The 13,847-nt window shown below is 41.5% G+C and overlaps 1 protein-coding gene across 4 annotated transcripts in view; it reads left to right on the top strand.

Moving 5' to 3' along the window:
- The first annotated feature begins 2,055 nt into the window (after positions 1-2,055).
- STXBP3 (syntaxin binding protein 3) overlaps positions 2,056-13,847 on the top strand; it is a 46,240-nt gene continuing 34,448 nt past the window's right edge. For 2 of the 4 annotated variants that reach the window (XM_042251785.2, XM_042251775.2), the window contains exons 1-2: positions 2,056-2,163; positions 5,621-5,682. Coding sequence is in view for 1 of the 4 variants with exons in the window: in XM_004002262.6 (XP_004002311.1) it covers positions 2,115-2,163 (49 nt within the window). In the remaining 3 variants the exon portion in view is untranslated. The remainder of the gene's footprint in view (positions 2,164-5,620; positions 5,683-13,847) is intronic. The other 2 variants (XM_004002262.6, XM_012177592.5) reach the window with 1 other exon arrangement.

Consider the following 13,847-nt stretch of genomic DNA (forward strand, 5'->3'; position numbering starts at 1 on the left):
AACTAGGGGGGCAAGTGAGGTTAGGCAATATAGTATGATGGAAAAGCCAGTGGTTTGGGGGCCATCTTGAGGTCTTATGTAATTTAATGTCTCCCTCTGAATCTCGATTTTCATATCTGTAAAATTGCTATAAAGATTATCATCTTGTTGGGTTGTTGTGAGGTTTGAGATACTATACTCACTTTCAACATATAAAGGCAATGACACTGAAGTGTTTCAAGTCATGCTACTAATAAGAGGCCAATCCAGGGTTTGTGGACACATGTCTACATGCTCCTAATGCCCACATTTGCTCCACTATACCGCATTGCCACCTTGGAATCTGGCCTTCAGGAGCAAGAATCATAGCTATACCCCATGTGACCCAAGTCAGACTTCCAACCCAGAAGGTCCTTTCTGGGTTACCCTTGGCATTCTTCTCAAGACACTTTCACCCACCTCATTCCTCTGTCTTGGTTTGACCCTTGAGGACAAGGAACTTCATTTTAGAAGTGTGAGTCTGCAACATGTCTTTTTTCTTATGGCTGGAGGCTCAACCCTGCTATACAGAGCAGAATCTGGTTTAAAATTGAAAAGGTAGAGAAATATAATGTATGCATTTGTTTAAAATTTTGAGCAGCTAAGTCTATTAAAAGTAAATTTGAAAGAGGCCAGAGCCCCAGCACCCAATTAAGTCTAGAATGGAAAGCCATTCATGCCATGGGTTTTTACTTGAACCCATTTTATGGTTGTTTTTATTCTTCATTTTGCTTCTCCTAAAGAGCAAAAATTGCAAGTCATCTCACAGCCTGCCCTATCTGTGTAACTCAAACCTTACTCTCCTTACCACTGCACCACTCCTGTGCATTCTTGGCAAGTTATTTAGTTTCACTAAGCCTCAGGTTCCTTGACTGTGAGGACTGCTTTGAGGATCAGTGAGATAATTCATTTAGCATGCTGCCTAGCATATACTACATCCACAGTAAATGTTAGCCAGTATTATTACTAGTAGTAACTAACCATTTCCGCTTCCTTGTGTGACCAACTCGAAATAAGACCATTTGTTCTTTGCAAATCAGTGTGAGAAAGTCTGCTTTTTGCTAGTGTATATGATGTTTATGTTACAGTTGAGGGTCTCAGAAACTAAACTGCTTTAATTCATGATTGATAACTTGTTTGTTGTTGGTCTCAGGGCTTCTGGGATTTTAGTTCCGCGGATGAGTGATTGAACCCACCCACTCATCAGTGAAAGTGCTGGAATCCTAAGCCCTGAACCTCCAGGAAGTTCCCCTATGATTGACTACCTTGATTTCAAGTCTCAAAATAACCATCTCAAGAAAGAGATCTCTGCCTCAGCTTTCTCTAAGTCTGAGCTCAGATCATCTCCTGTGTGAATCAGCAATAATTCCCCTGTTTTAAATCGAAAGTACTGATAGTCCCTTCCACATGAATTAATGTTAGTTGACTAAGTATTGTTTTATTGGTTCATTTATGTATGTTGTCATCATTATGGCATTCACAATTTCAACCAATATTTGACTGCCTTCAAGCATGCCAGGAACTGAGCTATCTAATTAGATTTTTCTTCAGAAGTGGGTCTCTCCTTTCTTTGCCTTGCCTGAAAGTCCTGCAGAGTTCTGGGCACAGTGGGCTGCACCTATTACGTCCTTGAAAAGTGAATAAACTTTTTGGAGGCTAAATTTTCTATTCGGTAGCTGACTGAGTGAAGTCTATTATAAATCGCTTCTCAAAGTGAAGAATTCTTTTGTAAACCGAAGAACCCCTCTCTTTTTCATGAATCGTATGCGTGAATTCGCGTTTCTGAGGTGGTGTTAGCTCACAATCCGTTGGTACGGTTTCACTTTCTGACATCCCAGGACATCGAAATTCATCTGAGAGCCTCCCGCTAGGGGGCGCGCAATTGCCTACGGAGAATTCACCCACACTGCGCAGCCTCAGTCCGGGGTTGGGCGGGAATCCCATGAGAAGCTCGTGACGTCGCCTGTGGGCGTGACCCGTGGGTGTGGGCGGGGCTGTCCCCGCAGCGAAGGGCGGGGTCCTCCGGAACTCCCTCTCACAGCTGAAGTAGGTTGCGAGTGGGAGGCGGTGGCTGCTCCTCCACAGCGTTTGGGAAGATGGCGCCGCCGGTGACGGAAAGGGGGCTGAAGAGCGTCGTGTGGCAGAGTGAGTGCGGTGGGGCAGAGGCTGAGAAAGGGAAGGCCAGCATGCCGTGGCTCCAGGCCCTGCTTTCCTGCCCTAGACCAGCAGTATCTTGGAGAGCCGCGGTGGGCACTTGTTGCTTTGGCTCCCAGGTCCCTGTTGGAATTTCTTCCTGCTTTGCTTCCCAGCCCTCGTTCTGGCGGCGCCAGAGATGGGCGGGGGGCGGGAGGACGAGGCCTGAATGCCGGCGTCCGGCACCCTCTGGGCTCTGCTCTGTTGGGCCCTGGCAGCGAAGTCCCGTCCTGGATGAGCGGCCCCCCGGCCCAGCTTTTCCGCCCGGGGCCCCTGCGCGGATCTCGGCCGCGCCCCCGCCTGGGCCCCACCAGTAGGCGATGTCTCTCCACCCGAGACAATCTGAGCACTGTGTTCCTTTATCCCGTCCCCCCGCGTCTCCCCACACTTGAGTTTCCGAAGACTGCGTATTTTGCTCATTCGTCTTAGTATCCGGGAGAGTTCTACACCTGTACTTTACGATGCCTGTCCTTTTAAAAAAACAGACCCTTCTTTCTTTCTAGAAGAACCCACTTTCTCAAGAGTTCTTGAGAAGGGACCGCGGGAATGAGTGTATCTCGGGGTAAAGTTGCACCTTCACCTCTTTCTTTACACTCTTGGAGCCACTCCTTTTTTCATCTAGGGCTTCACCACTTACTGGTGACAGATACTCTGCCATTCTGCCTTGTCGTCCACAACTTTCGTAAATATCACTCCGAACCTGTGTCTGCGACCTTGGCGAGAGAAGGAAACCGCCAGACAGGAAGAACCATCATTGTTTGGCCTTGCTGGGTTCAAAGTAATTATGGCCCAGTAGTGGAAAGGGGTATAACATCTCATTAGTATTTCTGGTTCTGGCTTGTTGAGCAAGGAACAGAAATAATGACTGAGTTAATAAAATTCTGGGGGTTACAGAGTTTCTTGTGTAAAATTAAAACTCCAAATCGGTAGCTGTCATATTCCTTAACATATCAGGTACTAGAAACAAGTGTATAAATAGAAAGGGGGGAAAAGTTATAACAGATTTTTTTAAATTGGATAATTATAAGGTTTGGAGAAGGAAATGGCAACCCACTTATGTATTCTTGCCTGGAGAATTCCATAGACAGTCCATGGGGTCGCAGAGATTCAGATACAACTGAGCTAGTTACACACAATTATAAGGTTACCATTTTGTTTTTCATAATTTATATAGGTCACTTTTAAGATTTGGTAATGTTTTAAAATCAAATCGTATTTAAATATATATATGAAAATAGGTAATGAATTGTGTTGTATAATTTCTAAGATGGTCCTTAACATCAGCATTTATCAGGAAAAAAAAAGGTTAATGTTAGTAACATTAGTGTTGATAGCATGGAAACCAGGCAAGAGGGAGTGTTTACAGATAACAAAATTTCCATCTTGTGCTGTTAACTTGAGGTAGCACCAGGATATAAACATGGAGTGTAAGATAAAGAAGAGGGCATGATGAACGGAAGAAAAGTGTTATAAGGATTCAAAAAAATAGTTTTTGGAATTGTAGTATAAACAGGAAAGTGAAAGTGAATTTGCTCAGTCGTGTCCGACTCTTTGCGACCCCATGGACTGTAGACTACCAGGCTCCTCTGTCCAAGGGATTTTCCGGGCAATAGTCCTGGAGTGGATTGCCATTTCCTTCTCCAGGGGATCTTCCCAACCTAGGGCTTGAACCCGGGTCTCCCGCATTGTAGACAGACGCCTTACCTTCTGAGCCACCAGGGAAGTCCTGTGTAAACAGGATCATAACTAAAAGGATAATATTCATTCATCATTTAGTGAGTAGAGAAAGGGAAATGGGAGCCTCTGAATTCAAGAAGATGGAGTCTGAAAGAAAAGAGGAAGAAATCTCTTCAGAGGTAGGAGAATCATATTTGACTGGGAAAAGGTTTTGCTAGGTTTAGGGTGGTATCAGAGAAGGCAGTGGCACCCCACTCCAGTACTCTTGCCTGGAAAACTCCATGGATGGAGGAGCCTGGTAGGTTGCAGTCCATGGGGTGGCTAAAAGTCGGACATGACTGAGCAGCTTCACTTTCACTTTTCACTTTCATGCATTGGAGAAGGAAATGGCAACCCACTCCAGTGTTCTTGCCTGGAGAATCCCAGGGACAGGGGAGCCTGGTGGGCTGCCGTCTATGGGGTCGCACAGAGTTGGACACGACTGGAGCAACTTAGCAGTAGCAGTAGCAGGGTAGTACAGTTTGATGAGGGTAGAAAGATAAGTAACTTTCAATTTACCTGCAAAGTAGGAAGAAGGGAATTAATATTTTTTCAACATTACTCTGTGCCAGGCACTATTCTTTACAAACATTAGAACTTAATAAGAATTATAATCTCTTTAACAGATGTTAAAGCTAATATACCTATTATCATAGCAGCATTATTCTAAATAGGCAAAAAGTCAGAACAGCTCAAATGCCCATCAACTGGTGAATGGATTAATAACATGTGGTATGTCCATATAATGGAATATTATTGGGCAATAAAAAGAAGGAAGTACTGATACATGCTACAGTATTGATGATCCTTGGAAAAACTATGCCAAATGAAAAGAAGCCAGGCATAAAGAACCATATGACTCCAATCATATTAAATGTCCAGAATAGGCAAATATATAGAGATTAGTAGAAAGTAGATTTGTGGTTGCTTATGTCTAGGGAGGCTGGGGAGATGTGGGAACTATGGCTTAGGAACTGGGTTTCTTTTTGAAGTAATGAGATGTTCTAAAATTGATTACACTAATAAGCATACAACTCTGAATATACTGAAAGCCATTTAATTGTATACTTTGGATGAGTTATATGATACGTAAATCATAATAAAGCCATTTTTAAGAAAACCTATACAACTGTTCAATATAGACTTAGTATTCCAACCCAGATCTTTTTGGCTGCAGAGTTTCTGTGTGACCTGTCTGTGACTTTCTATAATGTTTAAACCTCAGTTAAGAGCCTTATTTTTTGCCCAGTCTGTTTTAGTAGCCTATCTGAACCTCCAAGCCTTGTTCTTTCTCACTCCAGTTCATCTGACCAGACTGGTTTTCCTGTAATAGTATTGAGCTATGATCATGCTGATCTCCTGCTTAAAAAGACCTGCAGAGAGATACCCTACACTTGTGCCTAAAGATCTTTTCAGACACTTAGTCTGCATTTGAAGATTTATAACCTGCTCCAGCCTACTTTGTTACCAACTTTTCCTAATATAATATTGATGTTTGGCTAGTCCATCCTGTTGACTCTTCTCAAAATCTTCTGCCTCCACATCTTGATGCCAGTTCTTCTGTCTAGAATACTCCTCTTACTCCTATTCTTCAACTATCCAAGTTTTAGCCAGCCTTCAAGTCGCAGCACAAATGGGGCAATTACCTCCATAGCAGCTTCTCATTTTAATCCTGTGTCTCATATTTCTGTAGCATGTGTGGTTTATCCTTTGCAAATGGTGCCTGATGTGACTCTCTTAATAAGCTTCTTGAAGGTAGGTCCACTATTGTGTCTTATAGAGATTTAAATTCCAAATAGTCCCTGGCAGAATGTAATGGGTAATAATGCTTGTTAAAAGTAAAATGTTGGGTGGGGATGGGGTGGGAAGGGGGTACCTTCCTGGTGTCCAGTGGTTAAGAATCAGCCATATAATGCCAGGGATGGCAGTTCAATCCCGGAACTAAGATCCCGCATGCTGGGGAGCAAGTAAGCCCATGTGCCACAACTGAGACCCAATGAAGCTGAATAAATAAATATTTTTTAAAAGTAAACAGGAAAAAAAGTGAACAGATCAGTTCTGTAATGCCCCCCAATTTATTCAGTAAATATTGAATTCCTGTGGGAATACAGCAATAGAAAGGAGATAAGTTCCCAGTCTTCCTGAAATCTTCTATTCAAGTGGTGAATAATAGAAAATAAGTGTGTAAACAAAGAATAAACGTGGTTATTTCAGTCCTTAATATCTATATATAGAAAGAGGCTGCTCTGGATAGGTAGGTCAGGAAAGGATTCTCTGTTCAGTTCAGACACTCAGTTGTGTCCGGCTCTTTGCAACCCTGTGGACTGCAGCACACCAGGCTTCCCTGTCCATCACCAACTCTGGAGCTTGCTCAAACTTATGTCCATCAAGTCAGTGATGCCATCCAACCATCTCATCCTCTGTGGTCTCCTTCTCCTCCTGTCTTCAGTCTTTCCCAGCATCAGGGTCTTTTCTAACAAGTCAGTTCTTCACATCAGGTGGCCAAAGTATTGGAGCTTCAGCTTCAGCATCAGTCCTTCCAGTGAATATTCAGGACTGATTTCCTTCAGGATAGACTGGTTGGATCTCCTTGCAGTCCAAGGGATTCTCAAGAATCTTCTCCAACACCACAGTACAAAAGCATCAATTCTTCGGCTCTCAGCCTTCTTTGTAGTCCAACTCTCACATCCATACATGACTACTGGAAAAACCATAGCTTTGACTAGATGGACCTTTGTCAGCAAAGTAATGTCTCTGGCTTTTTAATATGCGGTCTTGGTTGGCCACAGCTTTTCTTCCAAGGAGCAAGCGTCTTAATTTCATGGTTGCAGTCACCGTCCACAGTGATTTTAGAGCCCCTAAAAATAAAGTCAGTCACTGTTTCCGTTGTTTCCCCATCTATTTGCCATGAAGTGATGGGACCAGATGCCATGATCTTAGTTTTTTAAATGTTGAGTTTTATTTTTTTTATTTTTTTGAATGTTGAGTTTTAAGCCAGCTTTTTCACTCTCTTCTTTCACCTTTATCAAGAGGCTTTTTAGTTCCTCTTCACTTTTGGCCATAAGGGTGGTGTCATCTGTGTCTCTGAGGTTATTGATATTTCTCCCTGTAATCTTGATTCCAGCTTGTGCTTCATCCAGACTGGCATTTTATGTGATATACTCTGCATAGAAGTTAAGTAAGCAAGGTGACAATATAGAGCCTTGACATATTCCTTTCTCAATTTGGAACCAGTCCATTGTTCCATATCTGCTTTTAACAGTTGCCTCTTTATCTGCATACAGATTTCTAAGGAGGCAGATCAGGTGGTCTGGTATTCCCATCTGTTTAAGAATTTTCCACAATTTGTTGTGATCCACACAGTCAAAGGCTTTAGCGTAGTCAATGAAGCAGAAGTAGATGTTTTTCTGAAACTCTCTTGCTTTTTCTTATGATCTGGTGGATGTTGGTAATTTGATCTCTGGTTCCTCTGCCTTTTCTAAATCCAGCTTGAACATCTGGTGGAAGTTCTCAGTTTGTGTACAGTTGAAGCCTAGTTTGGAGAATTTTGAGTGTTACTTTCCTAGCATGTGAGGTGAGTATAGTTGTGTGGTAGTTTGAACATTCCTTGGCATTTTTTTCTTTGGAACTGGAATGAAAACTGACCTTTTCCAGTTCCATGGCCACTGCTGAGTTTTCCAAATTTGCTGGCATATTGAGTGCAGCACTTTCACAGCATCATCTTTTAGGATTTGAAATAGGCCAACTGGAATTCCATTACCTCCACCAGCTTTGTTCATAGTGATGCTTCCTAAGGCCTGCTTGCTTCACATTCCAGGATTTCTGGCTCTAGGTGAGTGATCACACCATCATGATTATCTGGGTCGCTAAGCTCTTTTTTGTATAGTTTTTCTGTGTATTCTTGCCTTCTTTTCTTAATATCTTCTGCTTCTGTTAGGTCCATACCATTTCTGTCCTTTATTGTACCCATCTTTGCATGAAGTGTTCCCTTGGTATCTCTAATTTTCTTGAAGAGATCTCTAGTCTTTCCCATTCTGTTGTTTTCCGCTATTTCTTTGTATTGGTCACTTAGGAAGGCTTTCTAATTTTTTCTTGCTATTCTTTGGAACTCTGCATTCAGATGGATATGCCTTTCCTTTTCTCCTTTGCCTTTCACTTCTCTTTTTTCAGGTTTTTGCAAAACCTCCTCAGACAACTGTTCTGCCTTTTTGCATTTCTTTTTCTTGGGTATGGTTTTGATCACCTCCTGTACAGTGTTGCGAACCTCTGCCCATAGTTCTTCCAGTGCTCTATCAGATCTGATCCCTTGAATCTATTTGTCACTTCCACCGTATAATTGTAAGGGATTTAATTTAGTTCATACCTGAATGGTCTAGAGGGCTTCCCTTGTGGCTCAGCTGGTAAAGAATCTGCCTGCAATGCAGGAGTTCTGGGTTCAGTCCTTGGGTTGGGAAGATCCTCTGGAGAAGGGAAAGGCTACCCACTCCAGTATTCTGGCCTGGAGAATTCCATGGAGGAGTCCATGGGGTGGCAAAGAGTCAGACACAACGCAGCGACTTTCACTTTCACTTTCATTTTTGATGGTCTAGTGGTTTACCCTACTTTCTTCAATTTAAGTCTGAATTTTTAAGTCCTGAAATTTGCAGGAGTTCATGATCTGAGCTACAGTCAGCTCCCAGTCTTGTTTTTGCTGATTGTATAGAGCTTCTCCATCTTCGGCCACAAAGAATATAGTCAGTCTGATTTAGGTATTGACCATCTGGTGATATCTGTGTGTAGAGTTGTCTGTTTCTGTTGTTGGAAGAGGGTGTTATGACCATTACATTCTCTTGGCAAAAGTCTCTTAACCTTTGCCCTATTTCTCTGAGTAGGTAACATTTGAGCTGAGACCTAAAACATGAGAAAGAATCAGCCTTTAGGGACTACATTAAAACCCCTTTTAAAAATTTAATGTTTCGAGTGCAAAGGGCTGCATTTATTTACAAAATTAATTCCTTTACATAATATCAGTAAAAATTTATAGTGCTTGGTATTGCTCATTTGCCATTTTTTGCTGTAGGGGAGTGGTAGCAAAGCTATCACTGATAAAAGACTTTAAATAAAAATTTGATATAGTTTATTTGAAAAACACAGCAGGAAAAAAAAAAACAGCAGAACAATAGTAACTAAATACAGTAACTAAGTAAAGCAAGTTGAAGCCACTTACAGTATTTTATTTTTCCTTATTCAGTACAGCCTATTATAAACAATAGTCTAATGTCTGTAATTTACCTTGTATATTTTAGAGGAAATGTTGGAGAAAGTGAAATTCAAACAATTACAGATCAAAGTAATTTGTTTACAAATTAAAATTGACACCTTAAATTAAAAGCTTTTTGCTTTTCATATTTTTCTTCTAGTCCTTATATACCTTCAGATATTTTTTATTATTGGTCATTTTGTTGCTTCCTTTTTTAAATGCTTAACATTGACATAACTTTTTCTTCATCCTTTGTAATCTTTGTAATTAGTATTTTTAATCATTCCTAAATACCTTGATGTGGCAAAAAATTTTGATAATAGAAAAGATTGTAATATAAAATTAATCTTCATCCCTACCCAGAGCCCAGACTCCTTTCCCAGAGACAACCAGTCAGGTTTGTTTTATAAATTCCTTGAGAACTTATTTTCCCCAAATATAGGGCTTCCCAGCTGGTGCTCATGGTAGAGAATTTGCCTGCCAGTGCAGGAGATGCAAGAGACTTGGGTTCAGTCCCTGGATCAGGAAGAATCCCCTGGAAAAAGGAATGGCAATCACCCAATATTCTTGCCTGGGAAATCTCATGGACAGAGGAGTCTGGTGGGCTACAGTCTATGGTGTCACAAAGAGTCGGACACAATTGAGCATGCATGCACACACGTATACACACACACACACACACACACGGGCATATAGAAAATATTTTTTTGTTTTCCTGTTTTAATCTGTTATCTTTACGACTTTTTTCATTCTGGTTACTTCTTTATCTTGTAACACAATTTTTTCCTTTTTGGATATTTGCAAAATCATGTATTCATTTAAACCAATTTTTATTGAGTAACCTGTGCCACCCACTGTTCTAGGTCTATATTCCTTTGGTTGTTCAGTCAGTAAGTCGTGTCTGACTCTTTGAGACTCCATGGACTGCAGCACAGGCTTCCTGTCCTTCCTTCCCTGTCTCCTGGCATTTGCTCAAATTCATGTCCACTGAGTCCATTCATGTCCACTGATGCTGTCCCACCATCTCATCCTGTGCCATCCTCTTCTCCTTTTTCATTGAGTCTTTCCCAGCATCAGGGTCTTTTCTAGCCTTTGCATCAGGTGGCCAAAGTATTGGAGCTTTAGCTTCAGCATCAGTCCTTCCTATGAGTATTCAGCATTGATTTCCATTAGGATTGATTGGTTTGATCTCCTTGCAGTCCAGGGGACTCTCAAGCATCTTCTCCAGCACCACAGTTCAAAAGCATCAATTCTTCAACGATCAGCCTTCTTTGTAGTCCACCTCTCACATTCCTGCATGACTAATGGAAAAGCCCTAGTTTTGACTATATGGACCTTTGTTGGCAAAGTGACATCTCTGCTTTTAAATATACTGTCTAGTTTTGTCATAGCTTTCCTTCCAAGGCATAAGCATCTTTTAATTTCATGGCTGCAGTCACTGTCCTCAGTAATTTTGAAACCCAAGAAAATAAAACCTGTCACTGTTTGCACATTTCCCCCTTCTGTATTCATATTCCTTGACCTCCTGGAATTTACAGTTCAGTGGGAGGAGACAGGTATACACATACTAAGTACTATATTAGCAGCATGAAGAAGTTTCGCAGAAAAAGAGAAGGAAAAAAATTTTTTCCTCTCTGGAACTGCATTAGGGAAGACTCTAAATAGAAGGTAACATTGAAAGGTAGTAGGTTTTTGCCAGACAGGAAAATCTGAACTAGGACCCAAAGGCATCAAAGTATGTGATTATTTATGGAAGAGGGAATAATTTCTTTTCTTTGAGTACAGAATATTTATTGCAAGGAATAGGGGGGAAAAGGCTATAAAAGGTAGGTTGGAGCTAAACTGTTTTAAAATGCTCTAGCAATGGGAAGCCATTAAAGATGAAAAGTTTGTTTTCCTCCTCCAACAGCAGCTGTCAGCATTTTGGGGACTTACTAGAAAAATGCTGAAAGGAAGTCATTTTTTGTTCCCAAAGTTTTCACTAAGTATAATGCTGGTGTAAAGTGTACTGTTGCTAAATGTATAGCTGGTTAAATTTTTATTCATGTAACTACCACCTCTATGAAGTGTTAACCCCAGAACCCTTCTGAATACACATTTGGCATTGCTGATGCCATACACTAGTTCGTTAGTTCTCCTTTCATTTTTTCCATCAGTATTTTCACACCCTCTTTTGTGTTAAAATTTAAAATATATTTCACTTCATATGTAGAAGAAACAGAAAGAGAAAAGTTAGGGTAATTGGTATTAGTAGGTCATTAATTGGGTAGCATTTGGACTGGTGGAAGATTAATTTAGAGATTGGGTGAAGGCCAGTTGATGGAGGATGTTGAATAGTAGAATCTAGATTTTATTCTGAGGTAACAGAATTTGAGAGAATTTTGAAGTGGGTATTGAAGTGACAGGGCTGTGCTTCAGGAAGAGGACTCTTGACTGCAGTGTGGACAACGTACTGGGGAAGGTAAAGGGGTTAGAGGTAGGGAGCAGGAAATCCAGATAGGAGATTATTGGAGTAATTCTGTGAGAGAGAGTAAGAATCAGGGCATTGGTAGTGATGGTGAAAGTGAAAGTGAAGTCCCTCAGTCGTGTCCGACTCTTTGTGATCCCATGGACTGTAGCCCACCAGGCTCCTCAGTCCGTGGGGTTTTCCAGGCAAGAGTACTGGAGTGGGTTGCCATTTCCTTCTCCAAGGGATCTTCCCAACCCAGGGATCGAACCCAGGTCTCCCACATTGCAGGCAGACGCTTTACCGTCTGAGATGGTGGCAATCACCAAGAAGAACAATTGATACTGCCTAGTGATTAGAAGCGGAGAAGGCAATCACCTCAGCTATGCCGATGACACCACCCTTATGGCAGAAAGTGAAGAGGAACTAAAGAGCTTCTTGATGAAGGTGAAAGAGGAGAGTGGAAAAGCTGGCTTAAAACTCAGCATTCAGAAAGTGAAGATCATGGCATCTGGTCCCATCACTTCCTGGCAAATAGATGGGGAAACAGTGGAAACAGTGACAGACTATTTTCTTGGGCTCCAAAATCACTGCAGACAGTGACTGCAGCCATGAAATTAAAGGACAGTTGCTCCTTGAAAGAAAAGCTATGACCAACCTAGACAGTATATTAAAAAGCAGAGACATTACTTTGCTGACAAAGGTCCATCTAGTCAAAGCTGTGGTTTATCCAGTGGTCATGCATGGATGTGAGAGTTGGACTATAAAGAAAGCTGAGCACCGAAAAATTGATGCTTTTGTACTGTGGTGTTGGAGAAGACTCTTGAGAATCCCTTGGACTGCAAGGAGATCAAACCAGTCCATCCTAAAGGAGATCAGTCCTGAATATTTATTGGAAGGACTGATGCCAAAGCTGAAACTCCAATACTTGGCCGCCTGATGTGAAGAACTGATTCTTTGGAAAAGACCCTGATGCTGAAAAAGATTGAAGGCAGGAGGAGAAAGGGACGACAGAGGATGAGATGGTTGGATGCCATCACTGACTCAATGGACATGAATTTGAGCAAGCTCCAGGAGTTGGTGATGGACAGGGAAGCCTGGTGTGCTGTAGTCCATGGAGTCACAGAGTCCCGCACAACTGAGCGACTGAACGGAATGCTGTAACACATTTTTTTTAATTGTACTGAAGTAAATCAGGAAGAATCTTACTTACCTGGTTTCATTTGTCAGATGTAATTTAGTAATGAGCTGGTTAGGGATTTTCATGCAGGTTTTTTGTTTTCATCTTGTTTACTTAGGATTTAAGTAGAGTTGGGAAACCAAGTCAAATAATACTTTCAGAAATTTTTTCCAGATGTGTTTAAATTAAATATTGTTGTTTACTTGCCAGGTTGTGTCTGACTCTTTGCAACCTCATGGACTGCAGCACTCCAGGCTCCTTTGTCCTCTGTCCGTTGTATCAGTGATACTGTCTAACTTCCTTCCTCTGCTGCCCCCTTCTCATTTTGCCTTCAGTCTTTCTCTGTCTCAGGTTCTTTTCCAGTGAGTTTGCTTTCCACATCAAGTGGCCAAAATATTGGAGCTTCAACAACAGTACTTACAATGAATATTCATGGTTGATTTCCTTTATGACTAACTGGTTTGATCTCCTTGCAGTCCAAGGGACTCTCAAGATTCTTCTTTAGCACCACAATTCAAAAGCATCAGTTCTTTGGCACTCAGCCTTCTTTATGGTCCAACTCTCACATCCAGTACTGGAAAAACCATAGCTTTGACTGTATGGACCTTTGTTGGCAAAGTGATGTCTTTGCTTTGTAATACGCTGTCTCAGTTTATCGTAGCTTTCCTTCCAAGGAGTGTCTTTTCATTTCATGGCTGTGGTCACTGTCCACAATGATTTTGGAGCCCAAGAAAATAAAATATGTCCTTGCTTCCACTTTTCCCCTTTCTATTTGCCATGAAGTGATGGGACTGGATGCCCTGATCTTAGTTTTCTGAATGTTGAGTTTTAAGTCAGCTATTTCATTCTCCTCTTTGACCCTCATCAAGACGCTCTTTAGTTCCTCTTCACTCTCTGCCATTAGAGTGGTATCATCTGTATATTTGAGGTTGTTAATACTTCTCCCAGCAATCTTAGTTCCATCTTGTGATTCATCCAGCCTGGCATTTCGCATGATGTATTCTGCATATAAGTTAAATAAGCAGGATCACAGTGTACAATTTTGTCCTGCGCCT

This window comes from Ovis aries, chromosome 1 (assembly GCF_016772045.2).
Source record: "Ovis aries strain OAR_USU_Benz2616 breed Rambouillet chromosome 1, ARS-UI_Ramb_v3.0, whole genome shotgun sequence".
Taxonomy (NCBI): domain Eukaryota; kingdom Metazoa; phylum Chordata; class Mammalia; order Artiodactyla; family Bovidae; genus Ovis; species Ovis aries.